At 38.5% G+C, this 25254-nt stretch overlaps 1 protein-coding gene across 10 annotated transcripts in view; it reads left to right on the top strand.

The window, feature by feature from the left end:
• PHF21A (PHD finger protein 21A) overlaps nucleotides 1-25254 on the top strand; it is a 132363-nt gene that overhangs the window by 19998 nt on the left and 87111 nt on the right. For 6 of the 10 annotated variants that reach the window (XM_038180697.2, XM_027459650.3, XM_027459645.3 and 3 more), the window contains exons 2-5: nucleotides 11977-12017; nucleotides 16718-16852; nucleotides 20713-20745; nucleotides 22852-22938. In XM_038180697.2, the coding sequence (XP_038036625.1) occupies nucleotides 16799-16852; nucleotides 20713-20745; nucleotides 22852-22938 (174 nt within the window). In that variant the 5' untranslated portion in view covers nucleotides 11977-12017; nucleotides 16718-16798. The remainder of the gene's footprint in view (nucleotides 1-11976; nucleotides 12018-16717; nucleotides 16853-20712; nucleotides 20746-22851; nucleotides 22939-25254) is intronic. The other 4 variants (XM_038180700.2, XM_038180698.2, XM_027459651.3 and 1 more) reach the window with 1 other exon arrangement.

Raw genomic sequence — 25254 nt, forward strand, 5'->3', positions numbered from 1 at the left:
CAAGCTGAGGCAGGGGAGGTTTAGGCTGGAAATCAGGAAGAGGTTCTCCACCGAGAGGGGGGTCAATCGCTGGAACAGGCTCCCCAGGGAAGCAGTCACTGCACCGAGCCTGTCTGAATTTAAGAAGCGATTGGACTGTGCACTTAGTAACATGCCCTAAACTTTTGGGCAGACCTGTGTGGTGCCAGGAGTCAGACTCGATGGTCCTTATGGGTCCCTTCCAGCTCAGGACATTCTATAATTCTATGTTTTATGTATCAAGTATCAGGGTTTCCCTTGCAATGAGCTAGTAAGTCACTGTTGTGTTCAATATGTAATTATTTGAAAAGTTGCATGTATTCTGCAGTGTTTGGGAAATCTTTGATTTTTGCTATTTTCTTTTTTGTTCTTATTTTCCCTGTGGGCTGTTCTCTGGAAGGAACAAACTGTGTGGTTCTCGGTTTTTACATGTGCTTTTTGTGTGTTTTTGTTTGTTTTTAAGAAAAGAAAAAAGTGCAGTGAAACCATTTTGTGTCTTAATGTTCTTCAGGTACTGAGTTGTTCTTTGGTTGTTTTCTTTGAATGCAGTATACCCATGGCTGTCTGACCTCCAGAACGTTCCCTGGTTTTGTTTGGCCTGATGAAGATGAATTTTGAGACTTTATTTATACCTCAGCTTATGCTGCTGTGCTTCCCCAGTAGTTTTGTGTGAGTCTCACGAGACTCTGTTGAATAAAGTGCTTTGCCCAAAATGTTGTTCAGGGTAAAGCTATTAGGAAAATGTGTCTTTTTATCTCAGTGTTGTTCCATCTTGCCTGGATGAAAAAGTTCACACGATATAGAGACCAAACTTTCCCCCTCAATCCGAGTTTTGCAAAGCTAAAGATAGATTAGGAATCCTGAGAGAAAAAAAATGATGAATTAGAGAAAGTAAAAGGCCAAAGTAGTTGTCAGAATGGGATTAACCTGACGGAGAAACAGAGTTCTCTATAAGAGAACACTTGAGGTACTTGGGCCACCACTTAATTGCACTTTTCCTTTAATAGCTTTGTAGGAAAATAAACAGGAGAGTAAGGAATTGGTGCTGGAGGAGAGAGCAACGTCTGGATGTTGAACCAGCGCTGGGCCTCCGCTGCATATCTTCAGAGAGAGTGGGGAAATCGGGATGTTCAGAGCCCAGCAGGAAGGAAGCTAGGAGAGGGGATTCCACCCCCCCTCAGAGGGATGCTACGAAAACAGTAATGCAGCCTGGCAGGCCAAGTCCTGTTGCATTCAGAGATCAAACAGCAGCCATCGATGCCTCGGAAGCTGCAGGATAGCTGCTGTAGTAAAGAGGAAAAAACACGGCCAAACCTTGCGCAGTAAATTGCCATTCCTTTTCTTTTTTTTTCCTACGTATTTCTGTTTTAATTTTTATTACAGATACCGTAGCTCAAGGAAGCAGAGCACAGAAAGCTGATGCTGGAACGATCCGGTAGGGAGCTGGGGAGAAGGGGTGGACTCGGGCTCATCCGCAGCAGCGCCGACCGCGGAGCCTACCTGATTTAGGCCTAGTGACAGTTGCGTTGGAGGCCTCGGGAAGGCAGGCAGCTCAGCGAGCATGTTTTCTCCCCGTGACGTGCTCGGGAGTGTGTACAGCCTGCATGCTAAACGCGAGTGGCTGGATGTGACTTTGCTCCTAACAGTTCTAAGAATGTAATAAAATCCCTTCTCACTCGCGCTTTTATTTTGGGATGGAGGGGGAGAGAAAGGAGCTTTCAGTATTCTGTTCAGGCCAGAGTTGGAAACGAGTGTGTTTTGCCTGCTTCTGTTTACTGTTGTCTTATTTAGACTTGTAAAACATGCTGTTCCTTGTTTTCAAAAACTTGATGTCTTTTAAGTGCTCTATAATAATTTATCAGTACACAAACCCAGGAACTTATAATAACCTAAATGCTTTTTATTTTCCTTATTTAATCTGTACACAGAGCGTGCTGCATTTATTGGTGGAGCGTCTTAAGGTAGTCTTTTTTTTTTAAGTGGATCTTTGTGATCTGGAATATCAAAACGGTAGCATATGAAATAATGGCTGGTGAAATAAAACAAGACCCTGAGTTAAAAAGCATGTCAAATTCAAATGTAGAATGGGAATGTTTTGGGTAAATATTAGCAGGGTGTGCTTAGAACAGGTGGTGTATTTATTCAAGAGTAGAGAAAATAAAACTTTCTGATAACAGCAGGGAGTCCTAGCTGCCTTTTACAGGGTTCAGAGCACCCAACAGTATCAACAGAAGTCAGATTTGTAGCATGAACTGTGTGAAATTAGATTTGCAATGTTCTTTATTAAAAAATAAAAATCAGTTCTAGAAGGTGAGAGCATTACCTTTTTTATCTGTCTTCAGATTTTTAGAACAAGGAACAAACAATTGCTTTTTTTTTTTTTTTGATACTTTTGTCATGTGAACATCTATCTGTTCGCTAACAAATCATTTTTATATTGTCTGCTGACAATTATTCAGAAACCTGTGACATATTAGAGCTAGAGTGATCTGTAGCATAAAGGTAAGACTTTAGGTATAGCTTCTCATTTTGAGCTGTCTGGCTTCCTGTTAAAACAAAAGATCTGCAAAAGATAAAATGAGCTCTTGTATTCTTTTAAGTACTTTACAGTATCATTAAATATAGAACATGAGAATGTACATTAGCAGCTAAATTTCAAGTTTATGCAGCTGTACTATATATATATGAAATGGTTTATTTTTAATGCATGTACTGACATGAAGAATTAAATTGAAGAGGTCAGCTTATTGCAAGAACTGTGCCAGATGGGAGGTCTGGACACGCACTTGTTCCAGTACATTGACATGAAAGTTGACCCACAGCAAAAAATTTACAGGTTGCATGTAAAGTATGTCTAAAATGATTTTTCTCCTTGACCTTTTACACAATCTTTTACTAGAAAATACAATAAACAACTAAAGAATTGTTATCTTCTGTGCTCTAATGATGCTAAGCACAAAATGAGGGCAATTCTTATTCTGTATGAGCTAACAAGCAGGCCGTGTGCGATCCAGATGCCTGGAGAGCTCAGGTGCCTCTCTTTCCCCAGTCCTCCCGTAGGTCATCCGGGCTCAAAGTGAGGAGGTGTCTGACTGGATCATCACAAACAAAACTTGCCAGCCAAACTTGTGACGAGGTGGGGAAAGTGAAAGATGACTCCTTGAGGACTGCTGGAGTCTAAAATAAAAGGAAAAGCAGCAAAGCGCAGTCTCTTGCTCAGTATACGTGCTATGGGACTCGTGACTGCTGAAGGAAGGAGGGCGGTCTCACTGCTGTCCCTAGCCCAGTGCTGCTGCTTCAGCATGTGCTGCTGCTCCCCAGGCCCCTCCGTGATTTGTTTTGCTTCCTCCAGAGCATGATGCCCCGGAGCAGAGCAAAACTGAAGGGACTAGGCCAGGTTAGCTGCATGTAGGGGTGGTGGGCTGCAGGATAGCTTCACCCAAAGCAGAGAAGCTGAAGGAAGGCCTATACACTCTAAGCAGAACTGGGATTTACTTAGACTAACAGTACATCAAGAGGTTTAATCGTCGTGCATGCTTGAAGAATCAGTCGGCAGGCTGCAGGGGCACGCTGAGAGGAGCTTTACTGAAAGTGCAGTATCTGATTCTGAAACAGTTCTATAAATATGGAAGTATAAGAGATAATCTGTTGCTGTGAGGTGCCCTGCTGTATAATCACTAATCACAATGCATCTGAATTTTGAATGTCTGCTTCTTATTACTTGTGTACCTAGCTTATGTCTGATGTTTGTGGGAAGGTAACATCCGCAGAAGCTCGTGTAGCTAATCTCCATAAATCTGCCGCTGAAAACCTTCCCGTTGCTCCTTATGATTCTTACCCTGTGATGCTTTAAACTAAAAATCCTTGTGATAGCAGGGCTTGTCTCTTTTTCCTTCACTGTAAATGCATGTTAAACTTCTTTGTTCAATGCACTTTCCCATTGCAGTTTGCTGTTTCTTAATTTTGAAATGCCGCCTGTAATTGTGTCTGTTTCCTGTCTGTTGCGTGCAAGTTGCTGTTTGGCAAAATATGTTTAATATACATTTATTCCCTCAACAGATATCCCCTTTAAGTAGTTTCACTATACTTTGTAACCATGGAAATGGTGTACAGATAATATTTATAAGGTAGAAGGAAAACAGGGTGTCTAATGGGACCCCTGCTGTTCTGAAATCTCTTCAGGAGGAAAAAAAAAAAAGCCCAGACTCTTGGGATTCCATATAAATGTAGTAACTATTCTCTAAAGCAGAAGGATTTTTCTATAAAATGTGTATTCACTTTAAATAAATTAATTCCAACATTCATGTTGGATAGTCCTTTAAAACTTAATTTTCTTTCATCTCAGTTCCCTAAGTTGTGTAATCCCCAAACTTCACTCCTCATCATAATGCTAGATTTAAGAAAACTTTAGTTGATTTGCAGTCACACAGGGCTAACACTGAAACTGAAAGTTTGTTTTTGCCTGCCTGCTGTTCTTCAGTGCTTGTTTTGGACGGGCACTTTCACCGTTTCTTCTCCCAAGGCTGGACGGCCGAGCAGGACTTTTCCCTCCCTCATCTGCTGAGGGTGTGTGTGATGGGTGAAGGGGGTAGTTTGGGGAGAGGATTATTTTGCTTTTGTTTTTTATTCTTCGTATTTATTATTCTGCTTTCAACTTTTTTTTTCACTTGTTTGGCATTTCCCCCTGCTGGCAGATTGAGTTAATAGCACTTCTCTCTGCTGTGGAAATGGAAGGCCGTAGCTGTCCTTGAATGCCACTGTTTTGTGGTTGAGACATTGGATGTTTTTCTGACGTTTTGCTTTTTTTTTTTTTTTTTTTTTTTTTTCCTCTGAGCATCTGACAAATTCAAAGACTAGTTTGTACAGGCAGCGGGTCTGCACATGCACAAAGCTGTCCCCTCAGACGTGCTACAAGCACTCGCAGCAGCAGTCGAGGATGCCTCCAGCTTTGCATTTCCTGTCCGCAGTCCTGCAGCACTACCTGGATCATCTCCTTCTGGGCTCTGGACCTCTTCCCGAAACTCTTAAGACACTTCTGCCTCACTAATGTGTCATTCCCACAAGCCAGCTCTCTCTAAGATGAAGTGGGTTGCTAGAAAAGGAAAAAGTTGGGCACTCAGTCTGAAATTTTTCCTCATACTTAAATGAATAAAACATGAAGTTGGAGATCCCTCCACTCTTAATGGAATTGGAAAAAATAAAATAATACTTTAAATACTGGAGTAGAGTTTTTTTCTTAATTTTTTTCTTTGTGCCTTTTGTTTTGAAAGCAATCACTAGGATTTCCTATTTTTTTTAACCTGTTTCAAACACCATTCTTTCTAGAAAATACTGTTCTCTTCTCCTTGCAACTCCTTCTCCCACATCTCTTTTTCCCAAAATAGTCCTCTGTTGCTGAAGTATAAAAGGAAGGCAGAAACTTCCCAACCACGGGAATCCGAAATTTACAACACGCCGTAAGAACAGTAGATGTTAATGAAATGACTTTTCTAGGCATGTAATTTAAAAACAAAACAAAACCCAGGCAAACAAAGACTCTGAACAACTTCCCTTTTGAATTGTTTTTGCATGTTGAAACAAAACAATGGGCTTGTACAGCTAGGAGGACAACTCCATGTGTTTTCTGTTTGCCTTCCATCTTTTTCCCCTGCAGGTGTATGTATACTTGATAGCTATTTTGAAAATAAATAAATATAAAAACAGTTCTAAGACTGCAGAAAAGTCAGTTAACTTGTTTTAAGTGTAAAACACTTTTTTAGCACCATGTAAATCTTTTAATTTTTGGAAAAAAAAAAATAATAATCCTAATCTACCAGCTTCAACTATGAAAACTTTGCTGTTGCACTGCTAATAAAGCATAAACTTAGTCTTCGTTAGGACCAGGGTTTCCTTGTGGTGTATGTAGGAATTAAAACAGCACAATAAAATTTACCAATGTGCAATTTCAGGTCATCCCACCTTTCACGTGAGCAGGAATTTAGCCCTGCTGCACAGGAGGTGGCTTTGTGTTTATCTACAACTGGTGACCGGTAATTCACTGAGCAGAGTGAGGCTTGGTGTTCTTGTTAGTATTTCTCTGTCTGCAGTACAATAGCTTTTGAATACAACAATGCTATAAAACATCCCCCTATGGGGTTCTGGGCACAAAACCCAAAATTGTAGTGGTGATTATTTTATGAATGTTAGAAAGGGTTATATGGGAAATACGGGGAGTCCTTGGTACCTAGGAAGAAGGAACTGTCAAGCTTGCCAACAGTCACAGGTCAGGCAGACTCTATAATTTTCTAGTTTACTTTCTTGTTAATAAAAGTTACCATGAATGTCTTGTTTATCGTATAGAAAGGAATTAAAAATATATATTTATAATTAAAATATTTTTATTATTTTAAATGGTGGCATCTTAGCCTTTTCCTCTAACAGTGACAAAGGTAGATGTGTGAGAAAGTGGGAGGATGAGTGTTTTGTTTTTAAAGGTGGATTAAATGCTTAATCCTTGGTGAATGAAAATGTGCTAACTTTTTTCCCTTTCAAGTGTAAGTGGCTTTAGGATATGCTTCTCTGATTTGCGAAACGTGCAGTGAGCATTTGAAGAAGAGCAGCGTGTATTTGTGTAGGTAAAATGTGCAAAGCCACGTGTCTTATAAATCTGCTCAGGTAAGAGAGACAGGCCTGATGTTTTTAAAAACATCCATGAGCTGATTTTCCACCAGGCCAAACGTGCTGGTTCATTTTCCTACAGTGGGTGGCTTCGTCGCCCACCCAGCCCCTGGCTGCTAGGAAAGGCTGAATTCACAGGGTTACTAATGCCTCGCAGAGCTGTACTAAGAGTACAACAGGACTTGGAGGGTAATCTTCATCTGTTTGTGTGTGTTTGACTGCCATGCTGAGTTTTGGTTGGTGTTTTTAAAATATGGTTGTGAAGTGGTTTTGTCTTTACAATGGGATGGCCTCCTTAGCTGTAGTGAGTCTTCCAGCTCTCTGTATGGTAAATACAGTCCTCGTTCTGTAAAGACAGGTGACGGTGTCACATGCTTCCACTTCATGTAAGTTTGATAGTTTCCTAAACTATCCACCAGAAGAACTGGGGTGAGGTGAGCAGGGATCTGGGGGAGCTGGGCAGGCGAGCAGGCCTGAGGCCTGGCCGGGACCCTCAGCGCGCTCCCAGTGATCCCAGTCCCTTGCTGGGCGCCTGGGCCGGGGCTGACAGGAGCCCTCACAGCCCTGGTGGGACAGCTCGTGCTACCGGGCTGCAGGCCTCTTGTTCACCCCCAGTGGTGCTAACGTGTCCCCTACAGCGTGAGTTTTGGGGAAACGTATTCCAGAAGAGCCCTTTCTGGGCGCTGCTTGGCCTGGCTTTTCTGGAGGCTGTGGAAATCCTGTTAACAAGTACGGCTTCTCTTTGGGACTTGCAAATCACGGTAAAGAAACTTTTATGATTTCTTTTCAAACTTTTTTTGATTTTCTCTTCTTCAACCTTAATATTGTAAAGCTGTGCTCTAAATTGTGCGAGAATGACAAGCTTAAAACCTCCTCTGCGCAATAATTAGTCCTTTTTGTCTGAGTTCATCCTGTGCAGCGAACAAATCAGAGGCCCTATTGAGAAAGGAAAAAAAATAATTTAAATATTATAGTGTGATATGTGTATATAAAGTTCCTGATTAAAGTTGCATGGTGTAACAGTAACCTGTGCTAGCTCTCAGAGTTAGGAAAAATACTAGCCAGAAATGGCTGAACATGACTGGTTTTCTCACTTTTTTTTTTTTTTTCCCAAATGAGCCTCTGCTTACGATAACATAAATTTTATTGTATAACTTTAAGGTCACAGTAAGGATCTGCCTGATGTACCCAAACATTTTAACGTACAGACACTTAGTGTTTTTGTAGTCTTAAATAGTCTTAAATTGTCAGATACTACACACTAAGATGCGTAACCACTATGTGTAATTCTTCTGATGTCCTCAGGGGCTATCAAGCCTTAGGCATAGGAGTTTTGTGTTTTAACTTTTCTCCTTATTTACAGACTACAGTTTAAAGTTGATCTGCAGAATATGATTGTTTTGGTAGCAGTGGAGTATTTTTTCCCTTAAATATGCTGTCTAGAAATATTGTAAAGGTTAAGGTCCTCTGTTTTATTTTTAATTACTTCAAGTGTGTTTATATATATGTATAAAGTTTGTTTGGATACAAGTGAGGCATTTTCTGGTAATCATACCAAGAGCGTTAAAAAACAACAACAACAAAACAAAACAAAAACATATTGCGTAGGAAAAGGAGCTGAAAAACTAATACATCCCTTAATGTTAGACTACAGATTTGTAAAATAATTAAAGTTGCAAAGGACCTTTGAAGTAATCTGGCTCTGCCCTGTTGTGCAGAGCAGGGCCAGCCTCAGATCAGGTTGCTGAGGGCCACGTGCAATCAAGCTTTGAGAATCCAGTTGATGTGTTTAAAAATGTGACTTGTTACTTTTTATTAAGACATTCAGACCAGTTAGATGCAATTTAATTAAAGTAACAGTTTAATAAAAAAAGGTTAATATGAGTGATTGTGAGCTGTTTAATTTTAACTCCCTGGTGTATTTTAATTTTAACTCTCTGGTGTGATTTTTTTTTTAGTGGGAGTAAGAGGTGATGTGAGTTTGCGTATCTTCTCTTGCTGTGAACAAGAGATGTGATTTCATCTGTAGAAGCAGATTTTATCTGGTGCTTCTTCCATTAATACTATTTTGGATTGCCTTCCAGTAGCCATGAATACAAAGAGTTGTTGAGAACCAAGCTGCAGATTTAGTTGGTTGTAAACTGTTCTCTGGCAAGTTTTCAATTTGGGATTTTGAATTGTCATGCTCCACTAATTCATTATGGCTTTATGAAGTACAGTTGAATTCTGTTCTTCAAATAAGCTGTCCGTGAAAGGAAGTGGACTGACAGTTCCTTCGTTTCTCAGCAGTGACTGCTAGTAAGAATGTTTGTGCAAGCAGCACCTGACACCTCTGATACTGCTACTTAATCTGTGTCTGGTCTGGAAATAGGAGGGGCATCCTGACTTCAGGTTCTCTATTGCATCATCAAAGTCGTTTAGCCAAAGAAACTGCTCAAATCTGTTCATGCAATGGCTGTCAGCAATATTGAGTTCAGGCCTTCCTGTCTCTACTCGCTGATGGTGCAGGTCATCAAAAAGGTACCTGAATCAGGTGACTGTATCCTATCAATATAGCACGCTTCTTAATTAGCAGGCTCCACTGACAGTCTCTCTGCTACCCTTTACAGGACTATTACAGTGGCCTGAGCAGCAAGCATCTGCCTTTCCCCTTCCGTGAGGACCATAGCTGCGGATGTTTTGGACGTGTCTTGTTTTAAGAGAACTGCTGTATCCATACATACCTTCTGATCCTTTTTGTAATTCTGTGGTACAAAGAAACACAAAGCAAAACATCAATCAGAATCATCTAGGCTAACTAGTCCTCTGTGTAGAAAGTGGTAGGGACTTAACCACTTGACAGGTTGTTGTAAGGGCTAATGTGTAGAATACTATCAAAATATTAAGAGCAATGGCAAATCTAACTCCAAGATACGTGGAGTTACCAGACTCTGAGATGTTTGTTCTTCGTTTCTCTGTCTCAATCCCCTATTTAAGAAAACTTGCTTGTATCAGGCGTAAGTTTTTCTACATCTCTCATTAGTGCATTGCTTATGAGGGAACCAACTCTTTATTTGCTGTAGAGCTTAAATGTTGAATTAAAAAAAAAAAAAAAGGCATGCAAACTGAAAACTCAGAATGAGAAGAAATTACTCAGATGCTTTATTCTTTAAGCTTATCCTCTCTGCTAAATGAGGCAGAGATGCCAGGAAAAATACTATACTTGCATGAGGGCAGAACTGAAGTGTTTTGTATTGTTGAAGGTTTGACTTTCAAACATTGACCTGCTTTCAGCACTTAAGAAGAAAACCTGTAGTAAGTCATATACAGAAGAGGATGCAGATGTATTTCCATTCCTGGTCTAGGTCCTCTTTAAGTGACTTCTCCAAGGCAACACAGCAGATCACTCGGAGGGTCACGATTAGACTCCTGGTGTGCCCAACTCTGTCCTCGGGAGCCCCTGGGTTCCCAGCCTGGGGTTGCAGCCCTCTGGAGCTGTTCTCGGTGTCAGCTGAGGGAGAGGGATCCAGCCCGGAGGAAGGCAGGGCCCCTCTGTTGATAGGGGAGGAAAATAAAAGGAAGGAAGGAGCAGTTAATCATACTGTTATTTCCAAGTGGCTGTATTCTCTTCACATTGTATGTACTCATGCTTCAAGCAAATAGATGTTTTTCTTTTTTTTTTTTTTTTTTTTTTTAAATAATCATTCTAGGACTGTATTTGCAGATGTGTAGTGCAACTGTTTTGTTTAGCTTTCCAGAGTCGGTCACCTACAGCAGGGAGATTTTTTTTAATAGCAGGGAGATGCAGTTGTTGCAGTTGCTTGTTGAAGAGGCACAGTTAGTGCTTCTGTAATTAGAGAGCTTCCTCTATAGATTTTTTGGGACCAATAAAATCACGGATAAATGGTAGGAGGTGGCGGTGACAAGTGAAGTTTTCAGTTGGAGAGGAAGCGACTGGGGTTTGAGAATCAAGGCTGTCTCCTCAGGAACTATCAATAGTGAGGGTGTTGCAAGTTCTGGAGCGTCCAGAACAAACGCCCTGAATTTGATTGCAGTTTCCAAACAAGCCATCCTCCCCTGCCCGTATCCTACCACGATGGATGTTGTTTATACTGATCTGAAACTGCTCTAAAATGAAGGTTACAAGATTAATCTTGTTAAATCTTGTTTGTCAAAATGCACAATGAACTTCGAGACTGGGAGAGGACAATCCCAGTCACAGCCAGCTGTAGGTCTCCCAGTTTCTGTTCTCGTCTTGGTGCTCATCACAACGCTGCTGCTGCTGGCTGGTGCGTGCCTGCTCCTCTGTTGGCCTTTGCAGAGTGAGAGATCACAGAATCACACATCAGTCTAACTTGGAAGAGACCTCAAAGTTCACCCAGTTCCAGGGTCACCTCCCAGCAGACCAGGTTGCCCAGTGCCCCATCGAGCCTGGCCTTGAACGCTTCCACTAGGGCTCCAACTTATTTATGAGCCAGGGGCTTGAACTTCAGCTCTGCGGTGACTTCTGTGCGGATAGAAACATTTCTGTAAATATCTTGTTGGCTGTGGATCCCAGCTTAAAATAGACCAATATTCTAGTATTTTACTAGAAAATTGGAGTGTTTTGGAGTTTTTTTTAGCGTCAGGCAAAGTAATTGAACAAATGAGGTATCATTTGTATTTTAGCTATCTTTTGAGGACTCTGACTCACAAGTTTTTATGATTCATATGTGGATGACTTAAGAAGTCCCACCTTTCTGTGCTGCTCGCTGTTTTTCCCCCCATGACACGGGCGGCGTGCCTTCTCAGCCTACGTGGTTCATGACCTAGCATATTAGCCTAAACTGCCATTGATTTCGGTTTACGTTAATGCTCGGGGATTTGAGCTGTGCTGACACGCCACCTGCTTCACCACCTCTGTTGTGCTGCTCTAACCTCTGGCAGAGGAGGTGCCAAAACATCAGGGGTGGGCAACCTTGTCGTACATCTGTGTGACATCTGACAGGCTTGTGACTTGGGTCTTAATAAAGTGATGGAGAAGGGATTTCCCTCAGGGGAGAGGGACACAGGCCTTGGCAGAGCTGGGAAGGCTTGTACATGCATTATTCTCTAGTGACTCTAATAATTTGTATTTTAATCCATATTAGAATTGTAGGTCTCCTCGTCTTTCCCTTCCCATGTCAAACAGATTTTCTTTCGAAGTGGTATTTTTTGGCTAGCTTCTACATCAGTAAAAACAAACAAGACCCAAATCTTTCCAAACTTTTGAATGTTCTTTATCTGTTTCAAATTGTAGTTAAGCTGTTTGTTACAATTTTTATTTTTTTTTCTCTTTTGCAGGAGGGGGTAGAGAGCTGAAGGGAATAACTTCCTCAAAACTGGTAAGTGCTCCTTCCTGAGCTGGGATGGCTTACCTAAGAACAGATGACACAGAGCTGGCATGCATTCCTGGAAAAATTTGATGTTTACTGAAACTGAAATCCTATCTGTTCTTATATTCAGAAATTAAATCTTAAAAAGTAAATGTTACAGATGAAAGCCCCAGTCCTATAAATAAATTCACTGTAGGGTTGAGATTTGGGCCTGAGGGTCTGTAAGTACAGTAGATATTTAACTTCATCTTTCAGAAATAATAATGTTATTTTTTTTCTGTACAATGTGAAAAATTTATCTGAAGGGATTTTGGGTGCCAAAAGACTTCTGTCTAAAATTCTAAGTTACTTAGGGTCCTTCCATGAAGTAATTAGAGAAGTAATTCATGGCTTTTGTGTTTGTCCTACCTTTTGTTTTTGTATTTGTGCGTGTGAGTATAAGTTACATAAGCTGTGTTTTTAGTGTACTTTCCAAAATAGCCATAGTTTAAATAGCTTTGTGATGTTTTAGAGTTTCTGAAGTGGATTGTATATATATATATATATATTTTTTTTTTAATTGAGATAATAATGGAGAGGTACTAATGCACTTACATGACTCTTGCAGAGTTTAAGGTTTCGTTCAGTCTCGGTGCTTTTATAAGCATGTAACATTTGTGCTGCTTTAACTGAGGCGAGTTGTGGTACTTTTTCTGACTGTGAGATTTTAAGTCTTGAAGCAATCACATTAGAAATAAGGGATTGTTTATGACAAATGTGAGCCTGCAGGAAATTGAATGGAGGACTGCTGCCTCCAAAGCTTGAAATTAATCCAAGGAATGGCAAATTTACATCTCGTTATTGGTGTTCCTCCTGGTTGTGGCTTGGAAATATGTCTGTATGTGCAAGAGATGCGAGTACTCCCCAGTCCTCGGCTTTCCCTTTGGAAGTCGCAGTTTCTAGCACTGAACAAGGCATTTTCATGTTTTCTTTTTAAAAACTAATGGGATGAAGAATGTTTGCAGACCAACCCGTCCATGCAATTTCAATCATCTACAAGGTTTTTAATTAAAATAATAATTCTACTGTCATACGAGTAAAGTGGAAAATGCAATATATTTTATGATTAATCCAGGGATAATTTTATACATCCTAGGATGTGATATTGTAGCTAGTTTATAATGCCACTCTTCTTGAGATGTTAAATCTCCCCTGGAAGTTGAATCTGAAAGAAAAAAAAGCTTAAGGATATTGAGGATTTTTGCACTTAAACGTGTGACCACTTGTTTAGGGAGTTCTGTACCTGCTTTTGAAGGAAATACAACCAATATTTAACCAGCTGCCCTCATATATTTCTAGACGTATTCTACATAAAACAGAAAAAAAACGATCTAGGACTTGCTGGATGTAAAGAATGATCACTTTTTTTTAATTAACATTGGCAAAGTGTTTAAGGTACTTCAGGGGAATTTCAGACGGGGATAACTTGGTAGTTATTCCTGCTTGGGGAGGAAAGCTACAGAAGAAGTGTGTTCTAGAGTGCTTCAACTGAGTAACAACCGTATATATTTTATTTTTTTTTAGAAATTGGCAACATAAGCAAATTTTAAAATGATTTTTTTTATTTTAAAAAGATTGTTCTCCAACCCCTGGTAATGATTTGGATGCTCAGGACACTTCAGAACCTCCTGATAAATTCTTCACTGACCTTTTCCTGTTTCCTCATCTTTAAAGTGATGGTGATGTGTGCTGCAGCTCGGCTGCCATGCCAAATGTATAGCATCTTGTTTGCAACTTAGCACAATTCCCGTAATCACCAATATTGGTCCTGTTTTTGCAAAGGAAAACAGTAGTGCTGCTAGTGACAACTACAGCAGCTGGGGAGAAGGTGATTGCGAAAAGATTGTGCTTTACTGTGGGGCCTTTGCTGATGGAGCAGAGATAATTTCTCTTCCTTATGTATGAGACACCTAGTTTTTGAAGAGAGGAGGTAGTTTCCCATGTTTAACATGTCCTTCCGTGTAACTTTGCCAGCAGAAGGCATCTGGAAGTAAATGACACTGCAAAGCAAGTTGCTGTAATGGGAATGCTGGAGGGAGGGAGAGTAGGAAGAGAGTGAAGAGTCAGAAAAACTTTAATTAAAAAAAAAAATAATCTTTTCTCTCATCTTTTCTTGGAGGCTTCAATTTTATGTATTGAACTTAATTCTACAGGATTTTTTGTAGTATGTTACCTATTTCTAATCCACATATATTAAAAAAATATTTGTAGTTATGAAGTCTTAATATCTGTTAACTTTAAAATTACAGTAAAAGAAAAATCTGAAATTGTAACAAATAATGTCAGGTGGAGTGAGTTGATGATGGGTGTATTACTAGAATTGTTTTTTTGTTTGCTTTTTTTTTTTTTTCCTGGCTTTCTTGTTCCCCAGTACAGCAGCAAATTACCCGTGTTCCTGTCTACAACTGTGTAAACATGGCCAGGCTGAGCAGCCACTTGCTTCTACAAAGCACTATCACTTTTTCCTTAAACTTCTAAAGATTAGAAGTGTGAAAAATATTTCCAGCTGCTATGAAATGAAGTTGGATTTTTTTTATGAACCATCAATATTATAATATTTATAATATCTGCCTGTCAGATTAAGTTTTGCATTTGTGTGGTGTCTTTTTTGTACTCCTCAGAAGTACCACATCATTTTTCCCGTGAACTTGTACTAGGCTTTACAGTCAGGTGTATTAAAATCATGTATATCTTTTATGTTCTCAGTTGAGACAACTTTTTTTGGTCTGTTTTGCTCTTTAAAGTTAGCACGAAGCCATAGAATGATAGTTGCTGTTTATCACAAGTGCCATCTCATTCATGGAAGACGCCCTGAGAAGAACTTTGTTTGTGCCTGCCTGCATCTTTACCTCAAAATGGAATTTCCAGGGCTTGTGAAAGACTTTTTGCCTCTGCAGTGGGATCCAGTTTTCATTAGTCACTCTCCCACGTGGTTCTCTGAAGTACCGTTTCTTTTGAAACTGCAGTGATAGGGACTTAATGCACGCTGTAGTTGTTCTTGTCTGTGACTGGAAGTAATAATCCAGGGTTCTGTTTTCTCATTAAGGTTTGTGGTAATAGAACAGGGAACTATATGTAACTTCCATGTATCCCTTGATACAAATTACGATTTTATGGAGAGTAGTGCTGCAAAGGCAGCTGTTCTAGCTCTTCTGTCACGTGTGGGAGAGACTCTTGTAGAAGGTCATTCGATGTGTTGACTAGAAAGTCTTATCAGGCCTTTGTTATTTAAATAAGTAACTTCCAGCTAACAGCAGACAGCACTGAAAAAGAATGAATTTAAATACAATGCTTTTACAAAAACCCTTGATAGTCTTCTCCTTTCGTAATGTGATATTTGGAGAGAGAAACAAGGCTAATTTAAAAACCAACCAACCAACAAACCCACCACTTTTTATTTTAAGGACTTCAGACTTGTCCAACACTTCAGTATACTGTATTTAGACAATATTAAAATAAAATTCTCTAATTTAAATGAATTACTCTCTTTTTACAGTCTACATGCCTAATCTAATCTGTCACTAGCCTTTTGAAAACAATGAAGTCCCATTATGTAGGCCTCTTAGTTGACAATACCTGTGTAATAACTGTGAGCAGTTCTCAAAAGATGAAAAATTGGAATTACTTTAACACTCCAACAATTTCATGTGTGATGTCTGGATGGAAAGATTGGTATATAATGTTTTCTGAGTTATTCTGTGCTTATGCATTTTTCCTGGCTTGCTTGTTCCCCAGTACAGCAGCAAATTACTATACATATATATATATAGTAATATAGAGAGATATATATTACTATATATCTCTCATCTCTATATAGATATTTGTATATATTTTCATCCATTTTTACACAAGTTCTGTTGTGTTTTGAACACATAGGATACAGAAGGGAATCTTAATCCAGTTTCAGAATCATGATGCTTTTAACATATTTCTGAATAAAAATTACTTGCCTAGATTTTGAGGCTTCTAGGAATAGGGATGTTGATGCTTTTCTTTGTCAGAGGTTAGGGGGATTCATTTGTTTGAAGTACAGGTGAAGATGGTAAACTCATATCTACTGGAATTCTACCTAGAAATAGCAAAGGTTTTTAAACTTAAAGCACAAGATATTAAAAAGCATTATAGCTGTCTTCTGTTCCTTCAAAATATGAAATGACGAACTCAGCACAAACTTTAGGCATTGCATGTCAATGTTCTGTGGGATTACATGCAGACCATCCCATCTAAGAACAGCTCTAAAGTCCCATGGAAGTATGGTAATGCAGTACATTCTGGTTAACAATTTATTGCTATTAGGGTTACAGAATTTTAGCCTCAAGAATATTTTCTTCTCTATACAGATTTCTTTAAAACATTTTCAGTAGCCAAATTTCTAATTTAATATGCAACTACAATGGAATATTGGTAGGAAATAGCTGCCTGCAAGCTAGGATAAAAGTATGTCAACTTTGGGATATGTGAGAAGTAATCTGGCTAAACTACTCCCGAGAAAGGCATTCTGTACAGCTCTTAGATTTCTTGTGATTGAAAGATCACTTTTTTTTTTTTTTTTCTAGACTAGGAAGCTGCAGCTGAATATAGTTCACTGAATTCCTGCTCTGTTATACTTTTTTTTTTCTCAAATTAACTTGTCTTTCAGGAACTAAAGCAAAACATTTATTTTTCTATAGCGCTGTTGTGGAGAGGAAACCAGAAACTAAAGGCACTGGAATCAGCAAAGACACATCTAGAGAAAGTGGAGAAGGTAGAGAATGGAGCTGCAGACTCTACAGGAGGCTCTGAAAGTGGAAATTCAGGTTCACCAGGTAATTTGTATTCTTTCTTGCTTTATATTTTTAATTAATAGCAATGTTATTATTACAGATACTATTACAACTAATGGTGGTATTGAGTAATACCATTACAACTATAGAAGTAATTGTCTTACAAGCTTGGAATTGCTTTAGAATTTCATACTCACTGTATTTTGACCCTACCACCTGTTGTTTTGTCAAATGTGAAAAAATCTACATATCAGGCTGTGGGTGGGGATTTTTTTGGATATTTTGTAGAAGTGATGAAAAACAGTCTGAAAACTCTGTGTTCAGTAACTTGTGTCTGGAAGGGTTTTCTGATGTTCTAAAGCCAACTTCAGTGTTAAGTTGGAATGAGAAAAATATGTTGGAGGAACTTCCAAGCAAAGGTAAGAGGATGTGCATATTAATTCAAACAAGTATTGAGACAAAATTGTTATAAACAGAGTAGCTGCTGTCTAAAATATTGAATTTATCAGCGAAGCCTTTTTGAAAGACATTTCTCAAGTATTTCTTCTGGACAGCTGAAACTGAAAACTGTTGCACAATGGATAAAAGAAATTTACAATGAGTTATGCTGATCGGTTTTGCAAATTTTGTAAAATGTTTCCAAGTTACCTAGAACACTTGTTTAGACAAGTCATCAGATGACTTGTTCAGTAGTTTTTGCAATGATGAGCGTAGTGCAAGAACGTGAGTGGGTGGGTTAGTAAAATGAAATTTCATCTGCTTTAATAAAGATACAACTTTCAGCTGAGGAGAAAAATGATAAAAAGCTATGGATGAATTTCCAGAACTACAGACAATATTTTGCTCTCCTCAAACTCCGAGACCCTTGCCTTCAAAACTTCAGTGAAGCTTTGTTATTAGGGTAATAAAACTCAGAAATTACACATGGCATTACTGCAGGCATTAAAATGTTTAAGGTTAGTAAGTACTTTAATGTTATCTGCTATGTGGTGATGAGAACACTAGAAATACTTGTATACATATAACAGAATTTACCAGTTTTGTATCTATATTTCTCTTTACTCATAAACTAACCAAAATTTTGAGGCAACAATTTTTAATATTAAAAATCTTCAAATGAAATGTTTGAGTTGTACTGTATACATTTCAATTTTTTATTATCGTTATCTTACCTTATCTTTACATTTTAATTCTTTCAACTAGAAATATAATATATCCTTTCTTTTGACAGTGCCCCAGGATTTCTGGACAATTGTCTCACTTGTCATCATCTACCTATTTTTTTTTCCAAGGACTTTTTTTATTTTAAAGCTTGCTAAGACTCATACAGTTATATTTTGTCCTCCTTTTGTACCTGGTGGACAGGTGTCTGTGATGAAGTTCAGCTTTTCAATGTGTGAGCAGAGCCTCCTAACTTCCTGATGCAGCATGTCACTTGTCATAACTGCGTATGTAGCTGTAGACAGTGATGCTCAGTATGATTGAAATTTGTTCGTAGAATAGCTCTTTATTTCCTGCCTATTCCAGTTCACCTTCAGAACTCTGTCAGAAGCTTTGGTGCTCCCTGTTTGGCAGAGTGTATCTTAAATTACTACCAGTGAGGACCCAAAGAAGGTGTTTAGCTGTTTAGGAGAAGATGCTTCTTTGTTCCGTTTCGATGATTGAAGGTTCCTCTATAAGTGATGTCTGACCAGGTCACTTACTATATTGAAGTACAATTTAAATATTAAAATTCTTTCATAGCCAAGGTATATTGCTTGTCCTGAGAAGAGATGCATCAACTCTAGCAGAACTCTATTCTGCTACTGTGTTGACTTGAGTGAGATTATTTTGAAGCAGTCTGCTCTTCATAGTTTTTGATCACAAGAGGTGTGAAAGGCGCTCTATTTAGCTATTCTTTCAGGAGGGTTAGGCTTCATGGATGACTCTTCGAGTTGATGGGTGGAAAGAACCAAAAGCATCCTTTCTCTTTTCATTTATTAGCAAAAAGAACAGAGTATCTTAACTTTAGCAAATATTTTTCTTATTGGATGATGCCGTATTACATCATCCATAAATTTAGCAATACATTATGAACAATTTACGGCCACTGAGTATGTTTTCCTGTGATTGAGTCTCTACAAGAACTTTGTATGTGTCAAGACAAACTGATCTGTTTTTTGGCAAACTCTGATGTGGCAGAAAGAACCGAGGAAAAGTGAGCTAAGAACGTCAGTGCAAGGCTAACACAGCACCTCCACATCCCATGATACTGAATGATGAACCAATAATATTCAGTGTAGATAAATGCCAAGAGATGCGCCTGGGAAAAACTGCCCATCTTGCATCTGTAAGAGCAGACTGAATTAGCACTGAGCAAGCAGTTCTTGTGGTACAGAGTGCTTGAATGTTGCATGCAGTTTTAATCCCTCTTTCTCCCAGTGATGGAGAACTGGAGAAGTACAGGGAAGTGTGCCAAGAGTGAACAAAACAATGGAATGACTTGTGCTTGAGGAGACTTTCAATCTGAAAGAGATGACTTACCAGGAATGAAACGTGGAAAAATGTGGTATGAAGAAGATGAATAGAGCAACAGTCAAGAATGGCTTTCCATAATTTCGTTTGACCCTCATGCACACAGTAATAGGAGGCAGATTCAAAAGAAAAAGGAGGTTCCTTTACCCAGGAGTACTACAGTAACTTTGGAACATATTGTTACAGAATTTGGAGTGTTCTCTTGAGTTCAAAAAGTAATTAAGGCAGAATAATGGAAGAAAATTTTGTTACTAGCTATTGAGCCTAAGATACCATCTTTGAAGACATCCAAGATCTAAATTTCTAAAAGATGCAAAATACACTTTTGCAGTACTCCTACTGATGGTCATGTTTGCTATTGGCTAGTACTGGAAAGATGTTAGAGCAGGTAAACCTGTGGTCTGGCTCAGACTTATTCCTCTGTTATGCTTTTTCTGATTAATGCCACTTTTAGAATGTGAAATGAAATCAACTTTTAAAAATCATTGACAAAGTGAATTCTCGGAGCCCCATCAATGCAGGTAGAATTAAATGCTCTTCTTGTTTGTTCTTTCTTTCTGTTCCTCACTCCTTTTCCTGATTGTGATGAGTCAATGGAGAAGAAAGTACAGACTTTGCTGTGTTTTTGCCTCATGTGCCAAGAACAATGTAATGTGATGAGACTTGGCTGTAACCAGAAAAGAAATTTGGGGGTGGTGGTGGTTTGTTGCCCCTTCATTGTGGGCTCTAGTTTTCTTTCGTGACAGCGTGATAACTTCCCTGCTTATCAATAGGCAGCATCTTCCTGCAGCTGCCTGAAGGAAATGAAGGAGGAAGAATAGTGAATGGTAGCCATCTGTCTGCTTTCCCTTGGATGTGGAGGGCATCTCTTCTGCAATGATCTCAATCTCTGACTGAAGGAGGAAAGCGGCAGAGATACTTCTGAACATGGGTCTTCCATGTGGTACCAGCCAAGCCAACACACAGGCGTTCCCTTAGTACTTGAGACGTTCTGTGCTTGAGTGCACAAACAGCTTTTGTGTTTGCAGTGATTCTCTGTGATTTGTGTTGCTTGTGGCTGCAGGCAAAGGAGGCTGCAGTTCTACAGGAGGCATTGCTGTTAGACTAGCTTACCCAGCTGCTTTAAATTGTCCTAAAAAGGCATCGCTTGTTCAAGAACTGTTTAGGAGAGAGAACAAGAAGTGGTGGATTAGAGTGATAGTTTTACTATATTAATAAGAATAGGTTTGGAAATTACATATATTGAATTCCTCATGGATTATGCCTAGCTATTGAATGCTATGAAATGTGTATTTTTTTAAAGTTCTCCAAAACTGTTGATTTTTAAGCTGTTCAGTGTGATCCTTAATGAAAATTTTCATTTTATCATTGCATCTCTTTCTTTCTAGAAACTGGTTGCCCAAATGAAGCAAGATCCGCAGGTAACTATTTCTTTTTGTATTGTATTATTTACCATAAAAAATACAGAGAATCAGAGTGCATGGGAATTTTAGATATTTCATCATCGTGTTCTTCCATGCTAACACAGTTTTTAAAAGAAAGCTATTACAAGCAAGTCTTTAAGCAATGACTGGATTGTTCTTTTAAAAGAAAAACAAAAAATCCCTGCAGATAAATCAACTAAACAAAAAAATCTCACCAACACTCTTGGAGCCTTTTGTCTCATTTTTAGAAGTTTAAATCAAGGGGCTCTTGCAGGCTGTGGTACAAGTGTTAAATAAGTTTCTGGTTCTTCTGGAAGTTTTTCTTTACAAAAACTGCCGCTCACTTTTTTATTGTCTGAATTATAAAAGGAGAGGATCCTCCTTCCAATAAATTTTGTCCAAATGAAGAATAGAATATTCGGGTTGAATACAGTCTTAGATATCCAACTTCAGCACTGTGATGTCTGAAGAGTGGATACCAGGCCTTGTGGTGTTCCAGAGCTGCTGAAGTTGGATAACTAGACTCCTTGTGTAGGCAACAGAAGTCAGCTCTTTCCCAGTGACAGGGTAAAGAGACTTGCTTGAATTGCACAGCAATTAAGCGCTCTAGTTATCTGAATGGGGAGTTACGTGGAGTTAGTCTAACCGGTGTGAAATGTTGAGTACAGGGATAAAGAAAAGCAGCTCACTTCAGGTTTGCTATTAAGTGCTTCCATTCCCATACAGCACTGAATGCGCTGTAATTTTCTGCGTACATATTTTCTGATCTCAGTGGAGTGGGAAGACAGCTTTTTGTAACTGTCAAGTACAGAAAGACCCCTGACAGAAGTGTTGAGGGAGGAGTAGGATAGTATTGGAAAATCTACTTGCCAGAACTTCCTTATTCTGAAGGGGTTTGGGAAAGGTCTGCTGCTCTTACTTGCTGGGCTAGTCTGCTAATGATTAGCCTGCAGAGTAATTTGCTTTCTGTTCGTGTCCATTGAAAGGCAGCTCAGGGCTGCAAAAAGCCATGCAAAGTTCATGAAGCCAGGAAGAATGAATCTGGTCCCTGATTCCAAGCTCTTAATAATCTGGGATAAAAAATGCATTAACTAGAATCTAGAGAAAGGGAGGATGGCTGGTCAATATCTGGTTTTGCTAGGATTGTGTTTGTATTGGAGAGATCTATCCAGAGATAACTGAGCTGAGATTGGTACACATTTTGAAATTGTGGATAAATATAAAAATGGGGAAGTTGTCTTGAGCATGAAGTTCCTATAACAATATTAGTTTCATGTTCTAATATTTCTGTGTAACACAAGAAACCTACATCCTCTAGTGTAAAGAATTTACAACATAAATGATAGGGGGGAGTAATGCAGAGAAGTTTGCTTCCCTGTCACATTTCTTCAAAGCTTCACAGGCTTTAAACTGAGTGCAAATCTTTTTTAAATTTTATTTTTAGTAGAAAAGAAATAGTCCTGGTAAAAATTGTGTTCTCTCTGCATCTTTATAGTGATGTTTATTGCTTTTAAATCTTAAACTTAAAGTGCTATTGTAAGCAAAGTGCTGATATGAATGATGTGCTAAGGCAGATGTAATTCTCTTAAATATAGTCTAAGGCATAAAAATACATGGAAATGAAGACTTAGATATGTTAGCCTTCATTTGGCATGTGTAGCAGTTAAGATTTAATAGATATGGTTGCTGATGCTCAACACAGTCAAATGCATGATAACGTCTTTGCATAAGTAGCATAGGTGAGTGTGCTTTAGGGGACATACTGTTGCATTCAATATGATACAATTGCATTATATATTGACAAACATTTCTTGTTTAATTTGTAAACTTGATGGAATGTATAAATGTGCTTTATATTGTGGTGAGCACTAATGGATGTTCAATGAAATCTGAATTCCAAACTGAGTTGTCTCTCTCTGAGTGCTAGAAAGGTCCTCTGATGGTTTTTGCACTCAGTGACTAAAGCAAGGCTTTGTTGAGCCTCTTGAATTTTATTGGCTGTACATCCAGAGGTGCTGTATCTGTAGTGTAATATGAAAAAAAAAAAAAAAAACACCTTCCTGCTACTACTCTATGTTAACAAATGGAATATCTTTCTCACAGATATTTTTTCTTTCTAATCAGAATGCTGATTTGAAGAAACAGCTTCACGAACTTCAAGCCAAAATCACAGCTCTGAGTGAGAAACAGGTAGGGAGATGTATTTTTAACACACTTTTCTAAAGATGTATATTCTCCCAGCTTCCAAGAGTGCTGCTATTTTTTTTTTAAGAGCAAAAATAAGTATGGGCAAAGACATTTGGGATTTATATTTGATTTCTCTCAACAAAAGATAGGATGAATTATTGCAAGTCTATCAAACAAGCAACTACTGTAATCAGTGGAAGCTATAACAACAAATTACCTAGCATTGAAACTAATGGTTTGTATTAAGGGAGCTGGGAAAATGAAATAATTTTGTCACTTCCTTTATTATTATTTTGAAACTTATTCTAAACCAGAACATCCTGCTTTAGGCAGATCTTCAGATTCTGTTTTCATTGGTCCAGACTGTGCAATTCCAAATGAGTATGGTGGAATTTTTCTTTGTGTGAAGCCCAACTAACTACATGTTAGCTTAGGTACCTAAGAGATGAATTGGAGACTTGTTTCTTGTTTTTACCACGATAAATTGCATTTTGATTGTCTTACATTTGCTATTTTGTAGGAATTCTCTTCAATAGGTCTTAAGTATTATTAATAATTATAACTGAATGATTTATAGAAACACTGTGGAACTGGATGATGCATCTTGTGGGTAACTAGAAGAAAAATATCAGAGACATCTGAAAACTTGTTCTCGTTTGTGTTTTTTAACAAAACACAAAACTTTGTACACAGAAACCCTGAAAAACTTTAGAAGTCCCTGATTGTGTTGCTCTTGGGTCAGTAACTGAACCAAATTAAGTTAGTTGCTAGGGTCAGGAGCTTACACCTTTTGAAGATGGGGAACATTTTGAAATGTGTGCATTGGTGAGGATATAGTTACCCATCAGTGTCACATCTAGATACCTCCGTTCATCACTCATTATCTGTATCTGTTCTGAGAATTACCTTTTCCCAGACTGAAACAACTGCCTTTCCTAAGAAAAGGAATAGTCAGTGATTAACATTTATCTAGAAATTTTGTTTACTAAAAATTATAGTATGTTTTAGTAGTGGAACAATGAGTCTAGAAAAGAACATGTAAGGATAATAAAGAAAATGATTTTTTAATGAGAATACTAATTCAGCAAAAACTGAGGTTTTGCTGTTGTGATGGCATGTCTCTCTTGAAGATGATTTATTCTCTAAAACCAGCATGAGCCTCTGCATGTGGCTGTGTCTCACAGCAAGCAGCTTCAGAATTCTCTGGTAAGCTCTGGAGGCCCATGATAATTTCAAAATTAGCTTGCCTTGATGCCACAAAGCAAATTATATTGACTACCAGTTCACATGATCAGCAGGGGTAGGCGGTGCGATAGTGAGTGGAAGATAAGAAAATATCTTGTTGTAACTTTTAAACTGATTCATAACTTTTAAGTTACGTTATGAAATGCATGTTAGTGGATACACTGCTTTAAACGATCCATTTAAAAAAACAAAAAAACAAAAAACACAGCTATATCTTCCTTGTACACAGCTGAAAGTTACAGCTCAGAGCGCCGAAGCACACTTGTTCATGGGGATTAACATGGGCTATGTTTCCAAAAGACTGAAAAATAAGTTTCTGATTTTACTTCCACCACACACAGAATACAGTAAATATGAGGTCACAGTTTGGTTTCAGTCTTTTTATAGTTTTGGCTATCAATAGGACAGTGACCTTCTCTCGCCGTTGAAGTTTTAATACTTAAATTTGTTAATTTACCATTAGACCATGGAGCTGCCAGCGTCCCAGAAGATAGTGTTGTTAAAGTAGTATGGGTGCTAAACTGTAGTGATTGTGGTAAATGAGTTCTAGAAGGAGAATGAAGGAGGGAGAGGAAAAAAAAACAAAAACAAAAACTTCCCAATGCAGAGAAATGCTTACACCCTCTTAATTGTAGGAATCTGTTGTATAGACAGCTGTGGCTTGGCAATGCAGAGTTAAGCAGCTTTACAGAGACGATAACAAAGCCTTCTTCTGTTCTCGCTTTTACTTCTTATTTTGGGAAAAATAATTATTATCAATTGTTTTATGGGGAGAATATTATCCAACAATGTAATTTTCAAACAGGGTGGGGAGATGTGCAATTTTGTATAGTAAATAAATTCTTGGTACTGTCTAGTGTGTTTCTTGAGGGAAAAGGAAAGTACAATGTTTGTTCTCTGTAATCTTGTTTAGAGCCAAGTAAGTAGTCTTGATGTTTAACGTCCAATGAATAAACTCTGAGGGCCTAACGCTTGCACTGTGGACAGTTATGGGAGGCATTATTGTCACTATTTTATCAGCTTTTAATGAAGTGTGAAATATTAAAGCTCCAGCCTGTGTGATATCCCTTCTCT

This window comes from Anas platyrhynchos, chromosome 5 (assembly GCF_047663525.1).
Source record: "Anas platyrhynchos isolate ZD024472 breed Pekin duck chromosome 5, IASCAAS_PekinDuck_T2T, whole genome shotgun sequence".
In the NCBI taxonomy this organism is placed as follows: domain Eukaryota; kingdom Metazoa; phylum Chordata; class Aves; order Anseriformes; family Anatidae; genus Anas; species Anas platyrhynchos.